This window comes from Bombus fervidus, unplaced genomic scaffold (genome assembly GCF_041682495.2).
Source record: "Bombus fervidus isolate BK054 unplaced genomic scaffold, iyBomFerv1 scaffold0030, whole genome shotgun sequence".
In the NCBI taxonomy this organism is placed as follows: domain Eukaryota; kingdom Metazoa; phylum Arthropoda; class Insecta; order Hymenoptera; family Apidae; genus Bombus; species Bombus fervidus.
In genome coordinates, this window is record NW_027212593.1 from 1 (window position 1) to 25,910 (window position 25,910).

Sequence of the window (25,910 nt, forward strand, 5' to 3'; positions counted from 1 at the left end):
GTTAACTTACTTTAATATTTTTCAAATTTAACAAAGAATTTTATTTATATCGATTAACACAAATAAATCAAAACTCTATTGATTTTATAAATATAACAACGCCACTGCGCCACCCTACCATGTTGATACACCGGAAAAGAAACAGACGAGCTTATAGACAGATCAGATAGACCCGTGGAAACGGATGTCCAAGGGGGCGCTGTTAGACAATGGAAAATTGGCACGATGAATACTATGTAAAAACTATGGAGTGAACAACTTAATGTACAAATTTATATTAATTTTTCATCCAAATGAAAGTGGAAATAAACTAATTTAAAATAAATAAAGAAATAATGATCTGTTTGTGTGTACGTGCAGGGTAATCGTTATAGTAATATATCTGTATCCTTTTTATGAGAGATTTTGCGAAACCTTTTCGAGCCTTCTTTGCCGTTTCTTTAGCTATTCTAGTTTCTTCAATAATTTTTAATCGTTTTATTTCTTCTGGACTTCTTTCCGATACACCTAAAGAAAACCTACACGTGTGCGTTTATTTTAATAACTTCTATTTCAACAATGCTAATTTTTAATGGCTATTTGTTTTACTAAAAATTATGTATCTTACATACTCATGTTCCTCGTTATTTTGTACTCGTTGCAATTCCATTGTTAATACTTTTAATAATTGTGGGCAGTCAGCATCAAATATAAGATTTACCATTCGACCATTCTAGTAGGATTGCTTCTATTGTAGCTTTAAAATTTATGTTAATTATATATTAAACTTACGTGTATGAACATCCATGTTGGTTCACTTTTCCCTTGAAAACGTTCTAAGTTCGTGATATAATCGCACATTGCCTATATTTATAGCAATACACATTAATTATTTACTCAACATCTATAATTATTTACAATTATAAAATTAGCATGGCGTAACTCAACGTATCTCCTCCAATTTCCATTTTGATTTTTTTAAGGGTGCTTACCATCCCTGTGCAGGGTCCACTCCATTCTGAATATATATGTCGACCACTGAAACGTTCGGATTGTTTAATTTTTAATTGCTTATAACTTTTACGTTTAATAATTTTTGAAAAAAAGAGAATACGTATCTGAAATTTTTGCTTCCTAAATTCATCTACATAATCAGTGAAAAATGAAATATGTTCCATTAAAAAATGTATACATTTATATCTTTGTCCCTCTCAAATTTATGTTTTGTCATAATTATATACCATGTAAAATGTTCGTGTCTATAAGTTTTACTTCTATTTGCTAGATAATGACACAATTATGAAGTAACACGCAATATAGACATGCTAAAATTGCTCATATTGAGGTTGTCTGATAGAGGAACGAGTGGATGAATTTGTAATAGAAAATATATTGAAATAAGTATAGGTATAGGTATAAGTACAGGTATAGCGTATACTGATCCAGATCCTCACTCTTGCAGTGTTACAATACAATAGAAGAAGCTATGATAGTATATATTTATAGCAAAAAGGACATTATCATTAGCCTTGTAGCTCTAGCCGAAGGTTACAAGAAACAACAACAGAAATCTACTTCTAGCTCTTCTGTTTCTAGACCTTGTAAGCCAAAACAAAATTTATATTCAAGGGCACAATAACATGGACCTCTCCTTATTTCGAATTTTTTGTTTCACTAAATTCTATTCATAACAGCGATCTCCAGGTCACGGATATACAAAAGAAGAAGTGTAGAGTTTTTCTTGAAGTAATTACCTCAACAGCTTAATTAAAATTAGTGATATTAGTGATATATTAGTGATAATATAGAATAAAATAAAATGTATAGAAAAAAATATTTTTATTCATTTTTTGAAAATTATAGGCTTGATTAAATATAAAGTTTAAATTTGCTATTGTAACTCCTTAAATAAAATATCAATTATTATGTATGCATATTGTGGACATACCGATTCAATTTAAATAGTATTGTACTCCTAGGTGGCGTTAGCACCAAGTGATGGAATTTTATAAAAACACCGCTCTTGTAAAGTAATTTTTATGATAAAACACTAATGAATGCATCAGTCTCCACGTAGAGAATAATGCATCGATTGATATAATATACATACATATGTATATATTCATAATTTCTTTCAATGGTAGCTTATGTTACACAAAATATATAACTTTATATTATATTCCTCACTAACATCATGGCATTTTGTTGCGTTATATTAAATATTTAATCAGCACTTTGAAACATGATAATAAAACGTGGTAAAGATGATAATTTCATTTTATAATATTAAGATATTTTAGCAGCATAACATTTCAGGTTGTACAATACAAACTTGTGCAGTGCTACCACTATAATAATAAATAAAATTATTTACGTTTTACATTAATGTATATTTTATTTATTTGTTAGAATAGTTCTTTTAATTTTTTCAACATTCTTAAGTTAATCTTTATAACTTATATTTTTTCTTGCATTCTAGAATTGAGAAAGATGTTATGAAAAATTCTGTTATTTATAATCAATGTAGAGCCATGTAGTTTTAGCTTAAATAGTTTTTCCATTAAAACAAAAGATATGATTAACACGCAATCATCCATTTACATACTTTGCATATACATTTACCGTTAACAATACAGATGAAATGAAATTTGAACATCGATTACGCCATCTAGATGTATTTTAGATACGAGTATTAGAGTTCGCTTTTCTCTTATTCTCCCCTCCTTTCCATCCATTTCCTTATCTGAATCAGCTGATTATTGTTTTCGTATTTTCAACGAATCTGCCCGTTAAACAAAATTTATTTTTTATAACCGCAGCTACGCCTACGTAGCTCTTGCTCTTTCAAACTTTCAACCCTTAGAGCGTACCAATGGTTTTGTATGGGAATGTGGTACGCCAGGTGCAGGTCCGAAGTGTTTAGCTGCTTCACGAGCTTTCCGACGACCTTGCACAAAAACAGTTTGTTTTCCGGTAGGTGTACGTAATGCTAATTTATCGAATGTGATTACTTCACCTCCAGCTTTTAATATACGTGCTCTAGCTCTTTCAGTAACACGTAGAGCACATACCTATAAAAAATTATGAAATTATACATTAATAATTTTTCCAACCAAATACAAAATAACATTTTATTTATACAAACTCAAAATTAAATTCTGATAATTATTTCTATTGCTTACTATAAGTCTAGGAATTTCAAAAATCCTAGCATCATCTGTCACTGTACCAACAATTACTGCAATTGCATGTCTTCGTTCAGGTTTCTTCATAAACCTGACAATACGTGCAAGAGATATGGGAGGACGGTGTATTTTACTCATAAAAAGTCTCTTAAGAACAATCTTATTAAACTTAGAATTTGTACGTCTTGCTAGGAAACGGTAAAGCTATAACAAAAATAAAACCATATACTTCTATATTTTTATTGTATAAAAAAATACTTTGATAAAAAATCACAATAATGTTTTACCAGTTTCATTGCGAAATTATAAAAAAAAAAAAAAAAAAATACAAATTTTGCATTAAAACGCAATAATGTATCATTTCCTAATAAGAAATATAAACTTTTATAAACTTTCTGAGTAGCATTGTGTCAGCTAATATAATCGTCTTCTACATAAAGAAAAAACACGGAATAGGAAAGTTGACTAAATTTTTCTAGCGAACGTTCAAATTGGATCAGACCATAATACAAACCACTGACACGGAGTGCGGTTCGCAAAAGAAATTTATCTGTTTCAAAACTCACGTGTTTATGACAACAATATAGTATTACATCAATTGTAATACGCAATTAATTTTCAACACAAGTTACAAGAGTAGCGTTAGTTTGTAAATAAAATACAAAATACAACTGGTACAAAATTAAAGAGGTAATAAGAAATATATATATTTAGAAATGCATGTAAAACACTTACTTTGACGAGAAGTCGTAAGTAGACATCTTGCGACTTAGGTTCTGTGCGCCGAACTTTCCTATCGTGTTTGTGGTTTATATCGATACCCTGTAAAGAAAATAATTTTTGTTAACTTACTTTAATATTTTTCAAATTTAACAAAGAATTTTATTTATATCGATTAACACAAATAAATCAAAACTCTATTGATTTTATAAATATAACAACGCCACTGCGCCACCCTACCATGTTGATACACCGGAAAAGAAACAGACGAGCTTATAGACAGATCAGATAGACCCGTGGAAACGGATGTCCAAGGGGGCGCTGTTAGACAATGGAAAATTGGCACGATGAATACTATGTAAAAACTATGGAGTGAACAACTTAATGTACAAATTTATATTAATTTTTCATCCAAATGAAAGTGGAAATAAACTAATTTAAAATAAATAAAGAAATAATGATCTGTTTGTGTGTACGTGCAGGGTAATCGTTATAGTAATATATCTGTATCCTTTTTATGAGAGATTTTGCGAAACCTTTTCGAGCCTTCTTTGCCGTTTCTTTAGCTATTCTAGTTTCTTCAATAATTTTTAATCGTTTTATTTCTTCTGGACTTCTTTCCGATACACCTAAAGAAAACCTACACGTGTGCGTTTATTTTAATAACTTCTATTTCAACAATGCTAATTTTTAATGGCTATTTGTTTTACTAAAAATTATGTATCTTACATACTCATGTTCCTCGTTATTTTGTACTCGTTGCAATTCCATTGTTAATACTTTTAATAATTGTGGGCAGTCAGCATCAAATATAAGATTTACCATTCGACCATTCTAGTAGGATTGCTTCTATTGTAGCTTTAAAATTTATGTTAATTATATATTAAACTTACGTGTATGAACATCCATGTTGGTTCACTTTTCCCTTGAAAACGTTCTAAGTTCGTGATATAATCGCACATTGCCTATATTTATAGCAATACACATTAATTATTTACTCAACATCTATAATTATTTACAATTATAAAATTAGCATGGCGTAACTCAACGTATCTCCTCCAATTTCCATTTTGATTTTTTTAAGGGTGCTTACCATCCCTGTGCAGGGTCCACTCCATTCTGAATATATATGTCGACCACTGAAACGTTCGGATTGTTTAATTTTTAATTGCTTATAACTTTTACGTTTAATAATTTTTGAAAAAAAGAGAATACGTATCTGAAATTTTTGCTTCCTAAATTCATCTACATAATCAGTGAAAAATGAAATATGTTCCATTAAAAAATGTATACATTTATATCTTTGTCCCTCTCAAATTTATGTTTTGTCATAATTATATACCATGTAAAATGTTCGTGTCTATAAGTTTTACTTCTATTTGCTAGATAATGACACAATTATGAAGTAACACGCAATATAGACATGCTAAAATTGCTCATATTGAGGTTGTCTGATAGAGGAACGAGTGGATGAATTTGTAATAGAAAATATATTGAAATAAGTATAGGTATAGGTATAAGTACAGGTATAGCGTATACTGATCCAGATCCTCACTCTTGCAGTGTTACAATACAATAGAAGAAGCTATGATAGTATATATTTATAGCAAAAAGGACATTATCATTAGCCTTGTAGCTCTAGCCGAAGGTTACAAGAAACAACAACAGAAATCTACTTCTAGCTCTTCTGTTTCTAGACCTTGTAAGCCAAAACAAAATTTATATTCAAGGGCACAATAACATGGACCTCTCCTTATTTCGAATTTTTTGTTTCACTAAATTCTATTCATAACAGCGATCTCCAGGTCACGGATATACAAAAGAAGAAGTGTAGAGTTTTTCTTGAAGTAATTACCTCAACAGCTTAATTAAAATTAGTGATATTAGTGATATATTAGTGATAATATAGAATAAAATAAAATGTATAGAAAAAAATATTTTTATTCATTTTTTGAAAATTATAGGCTTGATTAAATATAAAGTTTAAATTTGCTATTGTAACTCCTTAAATAAAATATCAATTATTATGTATGCATATTGTGGACATACCGATTCAATTTAAATAGTATTGTACTCCTAGGTGGCGTTAGCACCAAGTGATGGAATTTTATAAAAACACCGCTCTTGTAAAGTAATTTTTATGATAAAACACTAATGAATGCATCAGTCTCCACGTAGAGAATAATGCATCGATTGATATAATATACATACATATGTATATATTCATAATTTCTTTCAATGGTAGCTTATGTTACACAAAATATATAACTTTATATTATATTCCTCACTAACATCATGGCATTTTGTTGCGTTATATTAAATATTTAATCAGCACTTTGAAACATGATAATAAAACGTGGTAAAGATGATAATTTCATTTTATAATATTAAGATATTTTAGCAGCATAACATTTCAGGTTGTACAATACAAACTTGTGCAGTGCTACCACTATAATAATAAATAAAATTATTTACGTTTTACATTAATGTATATTTTATTTATTTGTTAGAATAGTTCTTTTAATTTTTTCAACATTCTTAAGTTAATCTTTATAACTTATATTTTTTCTTGCATTCTAGAATTGAGAAAGATGTTATGAAAAATTCTGTTATTTATAATCAATGTAGAGCCATGTAGTTTTAGCTTAAATAGTTTTTCCATTAAAACAAAAGATATGATTAACACGCAATCATCCATTTACATACTTTGCATATACATTTACCGTTAACAATACAGATGAAATGAAATTTGAACATCGATTACGCCATCTAGATGTATTTTAGATACGAGTATTAGAGTTCGCTTTTCTCTTATTCTCCCCTCCTTTCCATCCATTTCCTTATCTGAATCAGCTGATTATTGTTTTCGTATTTTCAACGAATCTGCCCGTTAAACAAAATTTATTTTTTATAACCGCAGCTACGCCTACGTAGCTCTTGCTCTTTCAAACTTTCAACCCTTAGAGCGTACCAATGGTTTTGTATGGGAATGTGGTACGCCAGGTGCAGGTCCGAAGTGTTTAGCTGCTTCACGAGCTTTCCGACGACCTTGCACAAAAACAGTTTGTTTTCCGGTAGGTGTACGTAATGCTAATTTATCGAATGTGATTACTTCACCTCCAGCTTTTAATATACGTGCTCTAGCTCTTTCAGTAACACGTAGAGCACATACCTATAAAAAATTATGAAATTATACATTAATAATTTTTCCAACCAAATACAAAATAACATTTTATTTATACAAACTCAAAATTAAATTCTGATAATTATTTCTATTGCTTACTATAAGTCTAGGAATTTCAAAAATCCTAGCATCATCTGTCACTGTACCAACAATTACTGCAATTGCATGTCTTCGTTCAGGTTTCTTCATAAACCTGACAATACGTGCAAGAGATATGGGAGGACGGTGTATTTTACTCATAAAAAGTCTCTTAAGAACAATCTTATTAAACTTAGAATTTGTACGTCTTGCTAGGAAACGGTAAAGCTATAACAAAAATAAAACCATATACTTCTATATTTTTATTGTATAAAAAAATACTTTGATAAAAAATCACAATAATGTTTTACCAGTTTCATTGCGAAATTATAAAAAAAAAAAAAAAAAAATACAAATTTTGCATTAAAACGCAATAATGTATCATTTCCTAATAAGAAATATAAACTTTTATAAACTTTCTGAGTAGCATTGTGTCAGCTAATATAATCGTCTTCTACATAAAGAAAAAACACGGAATAGGAAAGTTGACTAAATTTTTCTAGCGAACGTTCAAATTGGATCAGACCATAATACAAACCACTGACACGGAGTGCGGTTCGCAAAAGAAATTTATCTGTTTCAAAACTCACGTGTTTATGACAACAATATAGTATTACATCAATTGTAATACGCAATTAATTTTCAACACAAGTTACAAGAGTAGCGTTAGTTTGTAAATAAAATACAAAATACAACTGGTACAAAATTAAAGAGGTAATAAGAAATATATATATTTAGAAATGCATGTAAAACACTTACTTTGACGAGAAGTCGTAAGTAGACATCTTGCGACTTAGGTTCTGTGCGCCGAACTTTCCTATCGTGTTTGTGGTTTATATCGATACCCTGTAAAGAAAATAATTTTTGTTAACTTACTTTAATATTTTTCAAATTTAACAAAGAATTTTATTTATATCGATTAACACAAATAAATCAAAACTCTATTGATTTTATAAATATAACAACGCCACTGCGCCACCCTACCATGTTGATACACCGGAAAAGAAACAGACGAGCTTATAGACAGATCAGATAGACCCGTGGAAACGGATGTCCAAGGGGGCGCTGTTAGACAATGGAAAATTGGCACGATGAATACTATGTAAAAACTATGGAGTGAACAACTTAATGTACAAATTTATATTAATTTTTCATCCAAATGAAAGTGGAAATAAACTAATTTAAAATAAATAAAGAAATAATGATCTGTTTGTGTGTACGTGCAGGGTAATCGTTATAGTAATATATCTGTATCCTTTTTATGAGAGATTTTGCGAAACCTTTTCGAGCCTTCTTTGCCGTTTCTTTAGCTATTCTAGTTTCTTCAATAATTTTTAATCGTTTTATTTCTTCTGGACTTCTTTCCGATACACCTAAAGAAAACCTACACGTGTGCGTTTATTTTAATAACTTCTATTTCAACAATGCTAATTTTTAATGGCTATTTGTTTTACTAAAAATTATGTATCTTACATACTCATGTTCCTCGTTATTTTGTACTCGTTGCAATTCCATTGTTAATACTTTTAATAATTGTGGGCAGTCAGCATCAAATATAAGATTTACCATTCGACCATTCTAGTAGGATTGCTTCTATTGTAGCTTTAAAATTTATGTTAATTATATATTAAACTTACGTGTATGAACATCCATGTTGGTTCACTTTTCCCTTGAAAACGTTCTAAGTTCGTGATATAATCGCACATTGCCTATATTTATAGCAATACACATTAATTATTTACTCAACATCTATAATTATTTACAATTATAAAATTAGCATGGCGTAACTCAACGTATCTCCTCCAATTTCCATTTTGATTTTTTTATGGGTGCTTACCATCCCTGTGCAGGGTCCACTCCATTCTGAATATATATGTCGACCACTGAAACGTTCGGATTGTTTAATTTTTAATTGCTTATAACTTTTACGTTTAATAATTTTTGAAAAAAAGAGAATACGTATCTGAAATTTTTGCTTCCTAAATTCATCTACATAATCAGTGAAAAATGAAATATGTTCCATTAAAAAATGTATACATTTATATCTTTGTCCCTCTCAAATTTATGTTTTGTCATAATTATATACCATGTAAAATGTTCGTGTCTATAAGTTTTACTTCTATTTGCTAGATAATGACACAATTATGAAGTAACACGCAATATAGACATGCTAAAATTGCTCATATTGAGGTTGTCTGATAGAGGAACGAGTGGATGAATTTGTAATAGAAAATATATTGAAATAAGTATAGGTATAGGTATAAGTACAGGTATAGCGTATACTGATCCAGATCCTCACTCTTGCAGTGTTACAATACAATAGAAGAAGCTATGATAGTATATATTTATAGCAAAAAGGACATTATCATTAGCCTTGTAGCTCTAGCCGAAGGTTACAAGAAACAACAACAGAAATCTACTTCTAGCTCTTCTGTTTCTAGACCTTGTAAGCCAAAACAAAATTTATATTCAAGGGCACAATAACATGGACCTCTCCTTATTTCGAATTTTTTGTTTCACTAAATTCTATTCATAACAGCGATCTCCAGGTCACGGATATACAAAAGAAGAAGTGTAGAGTTTTTCTTGAAGTAATTACCTCAACAGCTTAATTAAAATTAGTGATATTAGTGATATATTAGTGATAATATAGAATAAAATAAAATGTATAGAAAAAAATATTTTTATTCATTTTTTGAAAATTATAGGCTTGATTAAATATAAAGTTTAAATTTGCTATTGTAACTCCTTAAATAAAATATCAATTATTATGTATGCATATTGTGGACATACCGATTCAATTTAAATAGTATTGTACTCCTAGGTGGCGTTAGCACCAAGTGATGGAATTTTATAAAAACACCGCTCTTGTAAAGTAATTTTTATGATAAAACACTAATGAATGCATCAGTCTCCACGTAGAGAATAATGCATCGATTGATATAATATACATACATATGTATATATTCATAATTTCTTTCAATGGTAGCTTATGTTACACAAAATATATAACTTTATATTATATTCCTCACTAACATCATGGCATTTTGTTGCGTTATATTAAATATTTAATCAGCACTTTGAAACATGATAATAAAACGTGGTAAAGATGATAATTTCATTTTATAATATTAAGATATTTTAGCAGCATAACATTTCAGGTTGTACAATACAAACTTGTGCAGTGCTACCACTATAATAATAAATAAAATTATTTACGTTTTACATTAATGTATATTTTATTTATTTGTTAGAATAGTTCTTTTAATTTTTTCAACATTCTTAAGTTAATCTTTATAACTTATATTTTTTCTTGCATTCTAGAATTGAGAAAGATGTTATGAAAAATTCTGTTATTTATAATCAATGTAGAGCCATGTAGTTTTAGCTTAAATAGTTTTTCCATTAAAACAAAAGATATGATTAACACGCAATCATCCATTTACATACTTTGCATATACATTTACCGTTAACAATACAGATGAAATGAAATTTGAACATCGATTACGCCATCTAGATGTATTTTAGATACGAGTATTAGAGTTCGCTTTTCTCTTATTCTCCCCTCCTTTCCATCCATTTCCTTATCTGAATCAGCTGATTATTGTTTTCGTATTTTCAACGAATCTGCCCGTTAAACAAAATTTATTTTTTATAACCGCAGCTACGCCTACGTAGCTCTTGCTCTTTCAAACTTTCAACCCTTAGAGCGTACCAATGGTTTTGTATGGGAATGTGGTACGCCAGGTGCAGGTCCGAAGTGTTTAGCTGCTTCACGAGCTTTCCGACGACCTTGCACAAAAACAGTTTGTTTTCCGGTAGGTGTACGTAATGCTAATTTATCGAATGTGATTACTTCACCTCCAGCTTTTAATATACGTGCTCTAGCTCTTTCAGTAACACGTAGAGCACATACCTATAAAAAATTATGAAATTATACATTAATAATTTTTCCAACCAAATACAAAATAACATTTTATTTATACAAACTCAAAATTAAATTCTGATAATTATTTCTATTGCTTACTATAAGTCTAGGAATTTCAAAAATCCTAGCATCATCTGTCACTGTACCAACAATTACTGCAATTGCATGTCTTCGTTCAGGTTTCTTCATAAACCTGACAATACGTGCAAGAGATATGGGAGGACGGTGTATTTTACTCATAAAAAGTCTCTTAAGAACAATCTTATTAAACTTAGAATTTGTACGTCTTGCTAGGAAACGGTAAAGCTATAACAAAAATAAAACCATATACTTCTATATTTTTATTGTATAAAAAAATACTTTGATAAAAAATCACAATAATGTTTTACCAGTTTCATTGCGAAATTATAAAAAAAAAAAAAAAAAATACAAATTTTGCATTAAAACGCAATAATGTATCATTTCCTAATAAGAAATATAAACTTTTATAAACTTTCTGAGTAGCATTGTGTCAGCTAATATAATCGTCTTCTACATAAAGAAAAAACACGGAATAGGAAAGTTGACTAAATTTTTCTAGCGAACGTTCAAATTGGATCAGACCATAATACAAACCACTGACACGGAGTGCGGTTCGCAAAAGAAATTTATCTGTTTCAAAACTCACGTGTTTATGACAACAATATAGTATTACATCAATTGTAATACGCAATTAATTTTCAACACAAGTTACAAGAGTAGCGTTAGTTTGTAAATAAAATACAAAATACAACTGGTACAAAATTAAAGAGGTAATAAGAAATATATATATTTAGAAATGCATGTAAAACACTTACTTTGACGAGAAGTCGTAAGTAGACATCTTGCGACTTAGGTTCTGTGCGCCGAACTTTCCTATCGTGTTTGTGGTTTATATCGATACCCTGTAAAGAAAATAATTTTTGTTAACTTACTTTAATATTTTTCAAATTTAACAAAGAATTTTATTTATATCGATTAACACAAATAAATCAAAACTCTATTGATTTTATAAATATAACAACGCCACTGCGCCACCCTACCATGTTGATACACCGGAAAAGAAACAGACGAGCTTATAGACAGATCAGATAGACCCGTGGAAACGGATGTCCAAGGGGGCGCTGTTAGACAATGGAAAATTGGCACGATGAATACTATGTAAAAACTATGGAGTGAACAACTTAATGTACAAATTTATATTAATTTTTCATCCAAATGAAAGTGGAAATAAACTAATTTAAAATAAATAAAGAAATAATGATCTGTTTGTGTGTACGTGCAGGGTAATCGTTATAGTAATATATCTGTATCCTTTTTATGAGAGATTTTGCGAAACCTTTTCGAGCCTTCTTTGCCGTTTCTTTAGCTATTCTAGTTTCTTCAATAATTTTTAATCGTTTTATTTCTTCTGGACTTCTTTCCGATACACCTAAAGAAAACCTACACGTGTGCGTTTATTTTAATAACTTCTATTTCAACAATGCTAATTTTTAATGGCTATTTGTTTTACTAAAAATTATGTATCTTACATACTCATGTTCCTCGTTATTTTGTACTCGTTGCAATTCCATTGTTAATACTTTTAATAATTGTGGGCAGTCAGCATCAAATATAAGATTTACCATTCGACCATTCTAGTAGGATTGCTTCTATTGTAGCTTTAAAATTTATGTTAATTATATATTAAACTTACGTGTATGAACATCCATGTTGGTTCACTTTTCCCTTGAAAACGTTCTAAGTTCGTGATATAATCGCACATTGCCTATATTTATAGCAATACACATTAATTATTTACTCAACATCTATAATTATTTACAATTATAAAATTAGCATGGCGTAACTCAACGTATCTCCTCCAATTTCCATTTTGATTTTTTTATGGGTGCTTACCATCCCTGTGCAGGGTCCACTCCATTCTGAATATATATGTCGACCACTGAAACGTTCGGATTGTTTAATTTTTAATTGCTTATAACTTTTACGTTTAATAATTTTTGAAAAAAAGAGAATACGTATCTGAAATTTTTGCTTCCTAAATTCATCTACATAATCAGTGAAAAATGAAATATGTTCCATTAAAAAATGTATACATTTATATCTTTGTCCCTCTCAAATTTATGTTTTGTCATAATTATATACCATGTAAAATGTTCGTGTCTATAAGTTTTACTTCTATTTGCTAGATAATGACACAATTATGAAGTAACACGCAATATAGACATGCTAAAATTGCTCATATTGAGGTTGTCTGATAGAGGAACGAGTGGATGAATTTGTAATAAAAAATATATTGAAATAAGTATAGGTATAGGTATAAGTACAGGTATAGCGTATACTGATCCAGATCCTCACTCTTGCAGTGTTACAATACAATAGAAGAAGCTATGATAGTATATATTTATAGCAAAAAGGACATTATCATTAGCCTTGTAGCTCTAGCCGAAGGTTACAAGAAACAACAACAGAAATCTACTTCTAGCTCTTCTGTTTCTAGACCTTGTAAGCCAAAACAAAATTTATATTCAAGGGCACAATAACATGGACCTCTCCTTATTTCGAATTTTTTGTTTCACTAAATTCTATTCATAACAGCGATCTCCAGGTCACGGATATACAAAAGAAAAAGTGTAGAGTTTTTCTTGAAGTAATTACCTCAACAGCTTAATTAAAATTAGTGATATTAGTGATATATTAGTGATAATATAGAATAAAATAAAATGTATAGAAAAAAATATTTTTATTCATTTTTTGAAAATTATAGGCTTGATTAAATATAAAGTTTAAATTTGCTATTGTAACTCCTTAAATAAAATATCAATTATTATGTATGCATATTGTGGACATACCGATTCAATTTAAATAGTATTGTACTCCTAGGTGGCGTTAGCACCAAGTGATGGAATTTTATAAAAACACCGCTCTTGTAAAGTAATTTTTATGATAAAACACTAATGAATGCATCAGTCTCCACGTAGAGAATAATGCATCGATTGATATAATATACATACATATGTATATATTCATAATTTCTTTCAATGGTAGCTTATGTTACACAAAATATATAACTTTATATTATATTCCTCACTAACATCATGGCATTTTGTTGCGTTATATTAAATATTTAATCAGCACTTTGAAACATGATAATAAAACGTGGTAAAGATGATAATTTCATTTTATAATATTAAGATATTTTAGCAGCATAACATTTCAGGTTGTACAATACAAACTTGTGCAGTGCTACCACTATAATAATAAATAAAATTATTTACGTTTTACATTAATGTATATTTTATTTATTTGTTAGAATAGTTCTTTTAATTTTTTCAACATTCTTAAGTTAATCTTTATAACTTATATTTTTTCTTGCATTCTAGAATTGAGAAAGATGTTATGAAAAATTCTGTTATTTATAATCAATGTAGAGCCATGTAGTTTTAGCTTAAATAGTTTTTCCATTAAAACAAAAGATATGATTAACACGCAATCATCCATTTACATACTTTGCATATACATTTACCGTTAACAATACAGATGAAATGAAATTTGAACATCGATTACGCCATCTAGATGTATTTTAGATACGAGTATTAGAGTTCGCTTTTCTCTTATTCTCCCCTCCTTTCCATCCATTTCCTTATCTGAATCAGCTGATTATTGTTTTCGTATTTTCAACGAATCTGCCCGTTAAACAAAATTTATTTTTTATAACCGCAGCTACGCCTACGTAGCTCTTGCTCTTTCAAACTTTCAACCCTTAGAGCGTACCAATGGTTTTGTATGGGAATGTGGTACGCCAGGTGCAGGTCCGAAGTGTTTAGCTGCTTCACGAGCTTTCCGACGACCTTGCACAAAAACAGTTTGTTTTCCGGTAGGTGTACGTAATGCTAATTTATCGAATGTGATTACTTCACCTCCAGCTTTTAATATACGTGCTCTAGCTCTTTCAGTAACACGTAGAGCACATACCTATAAAAAATTATGAAATTATACATTAATAATTTTTCCAACCAAATACAAAATAACATTTTATTTATACAAACTCAAAATTAAATTCTGATAATTATTTCTATTGCTTACTATAAGTCTAGGAATTTCAAAAATCCTAGCATCATCTGTCACTGTACCAACAATTACTGCAATTGCATGTCTTCGTTCAGGTTTCTTCATAAACCTGACAATACGTGCAAGAGATATGGGAGGACGGTGTATTTTACTCATAAAAAGTCTCTTAAGAACAATCTTATTAAACTTAGAATTTGTACGTCTTGCTAGGAAACGGTAAAGCTATAACAAAAATAAAACCATATACTTCTATATTTTTATTGTATAAAAAAATACTTTGATAAAAAATCACAATAATGTTTTACCAGTTTCATTGCGAAATTATAAAAAAAAAAAAAAAAAAATACAAATTTTGCATTAAAACGCAATAATGTATCATTTCCTAATAAGAAATATAAACTTTTATAAACTTTCTGAGTAGCATTGTGTCAGCTAATATAATCGTCTTCTACATAAAGAAAAAACACGGAATAGGAAAGTTGACTAAATTTTTCTAGCGAACGTTCAAATTGGATCAGACCATAATACAAACCACTGACACGGAGTGCGGTTCGCAAAAGAAATTTATCTGTTTCAAAACTCACGTGTTTATGACAACAATATAGTATTACATCAATTGTAATACGCAATTAATTTTCAACACAAGTTACAAGAGTAGCGTTAGTTTGTAAATAAAATACAAAATACAACTGGTACAAAATTAAAGAGGTAATAAGAAATATATATATTTAGAAATGCATGTAAAACACTTACTTTGACGAGAAGTCGTAAGTAGACATCTTGCGACTTAGGTTCTGTGCGCCGAACTTTCCTATCGTGTTTGTGGTTTATATCGATACCCTGTAAAGAAAATAATTTTTGTTAACTTACTTTAATATTTTTCAAATTTAACAAAGAATTTTATTTATATCGATTAACACAAATAAATCAAAACTCTATTGATTTTATAAATATAACAACGCCACTGCGCCACCCTACCATGTTGATACACCGGAAAAGAAACAGACGAGCTTATAGACAGATCAGATAGACCCGTGGAAACGGATGTCCAAGGGGGCGCTGTTAGACAATGGAAAATTGGCACGATGAATACTATGTAAAAACTATGGAGTGAACAACTTAATGTACAAATTTATATTAATTTTTCATCCAAATGAAAGTGGAAATAAACTAATTTAAAATAAATAAAGAAATAATGATCTGTTTGTGTGTACGTGCAGGGTAATCGTTATAGTAATATATCTGTATCCTTTTTATGAGAGATTTTGCGAAACCTTTTCGAGCCTTCTTTGCCGTTTCTTTAGCTATTCTAGTTTCTTCAATAATTTTTAATCGTTTTATTTCTTCTGGACTTCTTTCCGATACACCTAAAGAAAACCTACACGTGTGCGTTTATTTTAATAACTTCTATTTCAACAATGCTAATTTTTAATGGCTATTTGTTTTACTAAAAATTATGTATCTTACATACTCATGTTCCTCGTTATTTTGTACTCGTTGCAATTCCATTGTTAATACTTTTAATAATTGTGGGCAGTCAGCATCAAATATAAGTTTTACCATTCGACCATTCTAGTAGGATTGCTTCTATTGTAGCTTTAAAATTTATGTTAATTATATATTAAACTTACGTGTATGAACATCCATGTTGGTTCACTTTTCCCTTGAAAACGTTCTAAGTTCGTGATATAATCGCACATTGCCTATATTTATAGCAATACACATTAATTATTTACTCAACATCTATAATTATTTACAATTATAAAATTAGCATGGCGTAACTCAACGTATCTCCTCCAATTTCCATTTTGATTTTTTTAAGGGTGCTTACCATCCCTGTGCAGGGTCCACTCCATTCTGAATATATATGTCGACCACTGAAACGTTCGGATTGTTTAATTTTTAATTGCTTATAACTTTTACGTTTAATAATTTTTGAAAAAAAGAGAATACGTATCTGAAATTTTTGCTTCCTAAATTCATCTACATAATCAGTGAAAAATGAAATATGTTCCATTAAAAAATGTATACATTTATATCTTTGTCCCTCTCAAATTTATGTTTTGTCATAATTATATACCATGTAAAATGTTCGTGTCTATAAGTTTTACTTCTATTTGCTAGATAATGACACAATTATGAAGTAACACGCAATATAGACATGCTAAAATTGCTCATATTGAGGTTGTCTGATAGAGGAACGAGTGGATGAATTTGTAATAGAAAATATATTGAAATAAGTATAGGTATAGGTATAAGTACAGGTATAGCGTATACTGATCCAGATCCTCACTCTTGCAGTGTTACAATACAATAGAAGAAGCTATGATAGTATATATTTATAGCAAAAAGGACATTATCATTAGCCTTGTAGCTCTAGCCGAAGGTTACAAGAAACAACAACAGAAATCTACTTCTAGCTCTTCTGTTTCTAGACCTTGTAAGCCAAAACAAAATTTATATTCAAGGGCACAATAACATGGACCTCTCCTTATTTCGAATTTTTTGTTTCACTAAATTCTATTCATAACAGCGATCTCCAGGTCACGGATATACAAAAGAAGAAGTGTAGAGTTTTTCTTGAAGTAATTACCTCAACAGCTTAATTAAAATTAGTGATATTAGTGATATATTAGTGATAATATAGAATAAAATAAAATGTATAGAAAAAAATATTTTTATTCATTTTTTGAAAATTATAGGCTTGATTAAATATAAAGTTTAAATTTGCTATTGTAACTCCTTAAATAAAATATCAATTATTATGTATGCATATTGTGGACATACCGATTCAATTTAAATAGTATTGTACTCCTAGGTGGCGTTAGCACCAAGTGATGGAATTTTATAAAAACACCGCTCTTGTAAAGTAATTTTTATGATAAAACACTAATGAATGCATCAGTCTCCACGTAGAGAATAATGCATCGATTGATATAATATACATACATATGTATATATTCATAATTTCTTTCAATGGTAGCTTATGTTACACAAAATATATAACTTTATATTATATTCCTCACTAACATCATGGCATTTTGTTGCGTTATATTAAATATTTAATCAGCACTTTGAAACATGATAATAAAACGTGGTAAAGATGATAATTTCATTTTATAATATTAAGATATTTTAGCAGCATAACATTTCAGGTTGTACAATACAAACTTGTGCAGTGCTACCACTATAATAATAAATAAAATTATTTACGTTTTACATTAATGTATATTTTATTTATTTGTTAGAATAGTTCTTTTAATTTTTTCAACATTCTTAAGTTAATCTTTATAACTTATATTTTTTCTTGCATTCTAGAATTGAGAAAGATGTTATGAAAAATTCTGTTATTTATAATCAATGTAGAGCCATGTAGTTTTAGCTTAAATAGTTTTTCCATTAAAACAAAAGATATGATTAACACGCAATCATCCATTTACATACTTTGCATATACATTTACCGTTAACAATACAGATGAAATGAAATTTGAACATCGATTACGCCATCTAGATGTATTTTAGATACGAGTATTAGAGTTCGCTTTTCTCTTATTCTCCCCTCCTTTCCATCCATTTCCTTATCTGAATCAGCTGATTATTGTTTTCGTATTTTCAACGAATCTGCCCGTTAAACAAAATTTATTTTTTATAACCGCAGCTACGCCTACGTAGCTCTTGCTCTTTCAAACTTTCAACCCTTAGAGCGTACCAATGGTTTTGTATGGGAATGTGGTACGCCAGGTGCAGGTCCGAAGTGTTTAGCTGCTTCACGAGCTTTCCGACGACCTTGCACAAAAACAGTTTGTTTTCCGGTAGGTGTACGTAATGCTAATTTATCGAATGTGATTACTTCACCTCCAGCTTTTAATATACGTGCTCTAGCTCTTTCAGTAACACGTAGAGCACATACCTATAAAAAATTATGAAATTATACATTAATAATTTTTCCAACCAAATACAAAATAACATTTTATTTATACAAACTCAAAATTAAATTCTGATAATTATTTCTATTGCTTACTATAAGTCTAGGAATTTCAAAAATCCTAGCATCATCTGTCACTGTACCAACAATTACTGCAATTGCATGTCTTCGTTCAGGTTTCTTCATAAACCTGACAATACGTGCAAGAGATATGGGAGGACGGTGTATTTTACTCATAAAAAGTCTCTTAAGAACAATCTTATTAAACTTAGAATTTGTACGTCTTGCTAGGAAACGGTAAAGCTATAACAAAAATAAAACCATATACTTCTATATTTTTATTGTATAAAAAAATACTTTGATAAAAAATCACAATAATGTTTTACCAGTTTCATTGCGAAATTATAAAAAAAAAAAAAAAAAAATACAAATTTTGCATTAAAACGCAATAATGTATCATTTCCTAATAAGAAATATAAACTTTTATAAACTTTCTGAGTAGCATTGTGTCAGCTAATATAATCGTCTTCTACATAAAGAAAAAACACGGAATAGGAAAGTTGACTAAATTTTTCTAGCGAACGTTCAAATTGGATCAGACCATAATACAAACCACTGACACGGAGTGCGGTTCGCAAAAGAAATTTATCTGTTTCAAAACTCACGTGTTTATGACAACAATATAGTATTACATCAATTGTAATACGCAATTAATTTTCAACACAAGTTACAAGAGTAGCGTTAGTTTGTAAATAAAATACAAAATACAACTGGTACAAAATTAAAGAGGTAATAAGAAATATATATATTTAGAAATGCATGTAAAACACTTACTTTGACGAGAAGTCGTAAGTAGACATCTTGCGACTTAGGTTCTGTGCGCCGAACTTTCCTATCGTGTTTGTGGTTTATATCGATACCCTGTAAAGAAAATAATTTTTGTTAACTTACTTTAATATTTTTCAAATTTAACAAAGAATTTTATTTATATCGATTAACACAAATAAATCAAAACTCTATTGATTTTATAAATATAACAACGCCACTGCGCCACCCTACCATGTTGATACACCGGAAAAGAAACAGACGAGCTTATAGACAGATCAGATAGACCCGTGGAAACGGATGTCCAAGGGGGCGCTGTTAGACAATGGAAAATTGGCACGATGAATACTATGTAAAAACTATGGAGTGAACAACTTAATGTACAAATTTATATTAATTTTTCATCCAAATGAAAGTGGAAATAAACTAATTTAAAATAAATAAAGAAATAATGATCTGTTTGTGTGTACGTGCAGGGTAATCGTTATAGTAATATATCTGTATCCTTTTTATGAGAGATCTTGCGAAACCTTTTCGAGCCTTCTTTGCCGTTTCTTTAGCTATTCTAGTTTCTTCAATAATTTTTAATCGTTTTATTTCTTCTGGACTTCTTTCCGATACACCTAAAGAAAACCTACACGTGTGCGTTTATTTTAATAACTTCTATTTCAACAATGCTAATTTTTAATGGCTATTTGTTTTACTAAAAATTATGTATCTTACATACTCATGTTCCTCGTTATTTTGTACTCGTTGCAATTCCATTGTTAATACTTTTAATAATTGTGGGCAGTCAGCATCAAATATAAGTTTTACCATTCGACCATTCTAGTAGGATTGCTTCTATTGTAGCTTTAAAATTTATGTTAATTATATATTAAACTTACGTGTATGAACATCCATGTTGGTTCACTTTTCCCTTGAAAACGTTCTAAGTTCGTGATATAATCGCACATTGCCTATATTTATAGCAATACACATTAATTATTTACTCAACATCTATAATTATTTACAATTATAAAATTAGCATGGCGTAACTCAACGTATCTCCTCCAATTTCCATTTTGATTTTTTTAAGGGTGCTTACCATCCCTGTGCAGGGTCCACTCCATTCTGAATATATATGTCGACCACTGAAACGTTCGGATTGTTTAATTTTTAATTGCTTATAACTTTTACGTTTAATAATTTTTGAAAAAAAGAGAATAAGTATCTGAAATTTTTGCTTCCTAAATTCATCTACATAATCAGTGAAAAATGAAATATGTTCCATTAAAAAATGTATACATTTATATCTTTGTCCCTCTCAAATTTATGTTTTGTCATAATTATATACCATGTAAAATGTTCGTGTCTATAAGTTTTACTTCTATTTGCTAGATAATGACACAATTATGAAGTAACACGCAATATAGACATGCTAAAATTGCTCATATTGAGGTTGTCTGATAGAGGAACGAGTGGATGAATTTGTAATAAAAAATATATTGAAATAAGTATAGGTATAGGTATAAGTACAGGTATAGCGTATACTGATCCAGATCCTCACTCTTGCAGTGTTACAATACAATAGAAGAAGCTATGATAGTATATATTTATAGCAAAAAGGACATTATCATTAGCCTTGTAGCTCTAGCCGAAGGTTACAAGAAACAACAACAGAAATCTACTTCTAGCTCTTCTGTTTCTAGACCTTGTAAGCCAAAACAAAATTTATATTCAAGGGCACAATAACATGGACCTCTCCTTATTTCGAATTTTTTGTTTCACTAAATTCTATTCATAACAGCGATCTCCAGGTCACGGATATACAAAAGAAAAAGTGTAGAGTTTTTCTTGAAGTAATTACCTCAACAGCTTAATTAAAATTAGTGATATTAGTGATATATTAGTGATAATATAGAATAAAATAAAATGTATAGAAAAAAATATTTTTATTCATTTTTTGAAAATTATAGGCTTGATTAAATATAAAGTTTAAATTTGCTATTGTAACTCCTTAAATAAAATATCAATTATTATGTATGCATATTGTGGACATACCGATTCAATTTAAATAGTATTGTACTCCTAGGTGGCGTTAGCACCAAGTGATGGAATTTTATAAAAACACCGCTCTTGTAAAGTAATTTTTATGATAAAACACTAATGAATGCATCAGTCTCCACGTAGAGAATAATGCATCGATTGATATAATATACATACATATGTATATATTCATAATTTCTTTCAATGGTAGCTTATGTTACACAAAATATATAACTTTATATTATATTCCTCACTAACATCATGGCATTTTGTTGCGTTATATTAAATATTTAATCAGCACTTTGAAACATGATAATAAAACGTGGTAAAGATGATAATTTCATTTTATAATATTAAGATATTTTAGCAGCATAACATTTCAGGTTGTACAATACAAACTTGTGCAGTGCTACCACTATAATAATAAATAAAATTATTTACGTTTTACATTAATGTATATTTTATTTATTTGTTAGAATAGTTCTTTTAATTTTTTCAACATTCTTAAGTTAATCTTTATAACTTATATTTTTTCTTGCATTCTAGAATTGAGAAAGATGTTATGAAAAATTCTGTTATTTATAATCAATGTAGAGCCATGTAGTTTTAGCTTAAATAGTTTTTCCATTAAAACAAAAGATATGATTAACACGCAATCATCCATTTACATACTTTGCATATACATTTACCGTTAACAATACAGATGAAATGAAATTTGAACATCGATTACGCCATCTAGATGTATTTTAGATACGAGTATTAGAGTTCGCTTTTCTCTTATTCTCCCCTCCTTTCCATCCATTTCCTTATCTGAATCAGCTGATTATTGTTTTCGTATTTTCAACGAATCTGCCCGTTAAACAAAATTTATTTTTTATAACCGCAGCTACGCCTACGTAGCTCTTGCTCTTTCAAACTTTCAACCCTTAGAGCGTACCAATGGTTTTGTATGGGAATGTGGTACGCCAGGTGCAGGTCCGAAGTGTTTAGCTGCTTCACGAGCTTTCCGACGACCTTGCACAAAAACAGTTTGTTTTCCGGTAGGTGTACGTAATGCTAATTTATCGAATGTGATTACTTCACCTCCAGCTTTTAATATACGTGCTCTAGCTCTTTCAGTAACACGTAGAGCACATACCTATAAAAAATTATGAAATTATACATTAATAATTTTTCCAACCAAATACAAAATAACATTTTATTTATACAAACTCAAAATTAAATTCTGATAATTATTTCTATTGCTTACTATAAGTCTAGGAATTTCAAAAATCCTAGCATCATCTGTCACTGTACCAACAATTACTGCAATTGCATGTCTTCGTTCAGGTTTCTTCATAAACCTGACAATACGTGCAAGAGATATGGGAGGACGGTGTATTTTACTCATAAAAAGTCTCTTAAGAACAATCTTATTAAACTTAGAATTTGTACGTCTTGCTAGGAAACGGTAAAGCTATAACAAAAATAAAACCATATACTTCTATATTTTTATTGTATAAAAAAATACTTTGATAAAAAATCACAATAATGTTTTACCAGTTTCATTGCGAAATTATAAAAAAAAAAAAAAAAAAATACAAATTTTGCATTAAAACGCAATAATGTATCATTTCCTAATAAGAAATATAAACTTTTATAAACTTTCTGAGTAGCATTGTGTCAGCTAATATAATCGTCTTCTACATAAAGAAAAAACACGGAATAGGAAAGTTGACTAAATTTTTCTAGCGAACGTTCAAATTGGATCAGACCATAATACAAACCACTGACACGGAGTGCGGTTCGCAAAAGAAATTTATCTGTTTCAAAACTCACGTGTTTATGACAACAATATAGTATTACATCAATTGTAATACGCAATTAATTTTCAACACAAGTTACAAGAGTAGCGTTAGTTTGTAAATAAAATACAAAATACAACTGGTACAAAATTAAAGAGGTAATAAGAAATATATATATTTAGAAATGCATGTAAAACACTTACTTTGACGAGAAGTCGTAAGTAGACATCTTGCGACTTAGGTTCTGTGCGCCGAACTTTCCTATCGTGTTTGTGGTTTATATCGATACCCTGTAAAGAAAATAATTTTTGTTAACTTACTTTAATATTTTTCAAATTTAACAAAGAATTTTATTTATATCGATTAACACAAATAAATCAAAACTCTATTGATTTTATAAATATAACAACGCCACTGCGCCACCCTACCATGTTGATACACCGGAAAAGAAACAGACGAGCTTATAGACAGATCAGATAGACCCGTGGAAACGGATGTCCAAGGGGGCGCTGTTAGACAATGGAAAATTGGCACGATGAATACTATGTAAAAACTATGGAGTGAACAACTTAATGTACAAATTTATATTAATTTTTCATCCAAATGAAAGTGGAAATAAACTAATTTAAAATAAATAAAGAAATAATGATCTGTTTGTGTGTACGTGCAGGGTAATCGTTATAGTAATATATCTGTATCCTTTTTATGAGAGATTTTGCGAAACCTTTTCGAGCCTTCTTTGCCGTTTCTTTAGCTATTCTAGTTTCTTCAATAATTTTTAATCGTTTTATTTCTTCTGGACTTCTTTCCGATACACCTAAAGAAAACCTACACGTGTGCGTTTATTTTAATAACTTCTATTTCAACAATGCTAATTTTTAATGGCTATTTGTTTTACTAAAAATTATGTATCTTACATACTCATGTTCCTCGTTATTTTGTACTCGTTGCAATTCCATTGTTAATACTTTTAATAATTGTGGGCAGTCAGCATCAAATATAAGATTTACCATTCGACCATTCTAGTAGGATTGCTTCTATTGTAGCTTTAAAATTTATGTTAATTATATATTAAACTTACGTGTATGAACATCCATGTTGGTTCACTTTTCCCTTGAAAACGTTCTAAGTTCGTGATATAATCGCACATTGCCTATATTTATAGCAATACACATTAATTATTTACTCAACATCTATAATTATTTACAATTATAAAATTAGCATGGCGTAACTCAACGTATCTCCTCCAATTTCCATTTTGATTTTTTTATGGGTGCTTACCATCCCTGTGCAGGGTCCACTCCATTCTGAATATATATGTCGACCACTGAAACGTTCGGATTGTTTAATTTTTAATTGCTTATAACTTTTACGTTTAATAATTTTTGAAAAAAAGAGAATACGTATCTGAAATTTTTGCTTCCTAAATTCATCTACATAATCAGTGAAAAATGAAATATGTTCCATTAAAAAATGTATACATTTATATCTTTGTCCCTCTCAAATTTATGTTTTGTCATAATTATATACCATGTAAAATGTTCGTGTCTATAAGTTTTACTTCTATTTGCTAGATAATGACACAATTATGAAGTAACACGCAATATAGACATGCTAAAATTGCTCATATTGAGGTTGTCTGATAGAGGAACGAGTGGATGAATTTGTAATAGAAAATATATTGAAATAAGTATAGGTATAGGTATAAGTACAGGTATAGCGTATACTGATCCAGATCCTCACTCTTGCAGTGTTACAATACAATAGAAGAAGCTATGATAGTATATATTTATAGCAAAAAGGACATTATCATTAGCCTTGTAGCTCTAGCCGAAGGTTACAAGAAACAACAACAGAAATCTACTTCTAGCTCTTCTGTTTCTAGACCTTGTAAGCCAAAACAAAATTTATATTCAAGGGCACAATAACATGGACCTCTCCTTATTTCGAATTTTTTGTTTCACTAAATTCTATTCATAACAGCGATCTCCAGGTCACGGATATACAAAAGAAGAAGTGTAGAGTTTTTCTTGAAGTAATTACCTCAACAGCTTAATTAAAATTAGTGATATTAGTGATATATTAGTGATAATATAGAATAAAATAAAATGTATAGAAAAAAATATTTTTATTCATTTTTTGAAAATTATAGGCTTGATTAAATATAAAGTTTAAATTTGCTATT

The 25,910-nt window shown here is 29.4% G+C and overlaps 6 protein-coding genes across 6 annotated transcripts; all 6 read right to left on the reverse strand.

Moving 5' to 3' along the window:
* Positions 1-2,831: 2,831 nt before the first annotated feature.
* Positions 2,832-3,302, reverse strand: LOC139997118 (large ribosomal subunit protein eL18-like). Its single transcript, XM_072021562.1, has 2 exons — positions 3,162-3,302; positions 2,832-3,050 (listed from the first exon to the last, which is right to left on the reverse strand). The coding sequence occupies exons 1-2, from the start codon at positions 3,300-3,302 to the stop codon at positions 2,832-2,834; spliced, it is 360 nt and encodes a 119-aa protein (XP_071877663.1).
* A 3,535-nt stretch (positions 3,303-6,837) lies between these two features.
* Positions 6,838-7,308, reverse strand: LOC139997124 (large ribosomal subunit protein eL18-like). The gene is made up of 2 exons (XM_072021569.1): positions 7,168-7,308; positions 6,838-7,056 (listed from the first exon to the last, which is right to left on the reverse strand). The coding sequence occupies exons 1-2, from the start codon at positions 7,306-7,308 to the stop codon at positions 6,838-6,840; spliced, it is 360 nt and encodes a 119-aa protein (XP_071877670.1).
* A 3,535-nt stretch (positions 7,309-10,843) lies between these two features.
* On the reverse strand, positions 10,844-11,314 carry LOC139997123 (large ribosomal subunit protein eL18-like). Its single transcript, XM_072021568.1, has 2 exons — positions 11,174-11,314; positions 10,844-11,062 (listed from the first exon to the last, which is right to left on the reverse strand). Exons 1-2 carry the CDS (start codon positions 11,312-11,314, stop codon positions 10,844-10,846), a joined length of 360 nt encoding a protein of 119 aa, XP_071877669.1.
* Positions 11,315-14,848: 3,534 nt separating this feature from the next.
* On the reverse strand, positions 14,849-15,319 carry LOC139997122 (large ribosomal subunit protein eL18-like). Its single transcript, XM_072021567.1, has 2 exons — positions 15,179-15,319; positions 14,849-15,067 (listed from the first exon to the last, which is right to left on the reverse strand). Exons 1-2 carry the CDS (start codon positions 15,317-15,319, stop codon positions 14,849-14,851), a joined length of 360 nt encoding a protein of 119 aa, XP_071877668.1.
* Positions 15,320-18,854: 3,535 nt separating this feature from the next.
* LOC139997121 (large ribosomal subunit protein eL18-like) lies at positions 18,855-19,325 on the reverse strand. Its single transcript, XM_072021565.1, has 2 exons — positions 19,185-19,325; positions 18,855-19,073 (listed from the first exon to the last, which is right to left on the reverse strand). Exons 1-2 carry the CDS (start codon positions 19,323-19,325, stop codon positions 18,855-18,857), a joined length of 360 nt encoding a protein of 119 aa, XP_071877666.1.
* Positions 19,326-22,860: 3,535 nt separating this feature from the next.
* On the reverse strand, positions 22,861-23,331 carry LOC139997120 (large ribosomal subunit protein eL18-like). The gene is made up of 2 exons (XM_072021564.1): positions 23,191-23,331; positions 22,861-23,079 (listed from the first exon to the last, which is right to left on the reverse strand). The coding sequence occupies exons 1-2, from the start codon at positions 23,329-23,331 to the stop codon at positions 22,861-22,863; spliced, it is 360 nt and encodes a 119-aa protein (XP_071877665.1).
* Between the last annotated feature and the right edge of the window lie 2,579 nt (positions 23,332-25,910).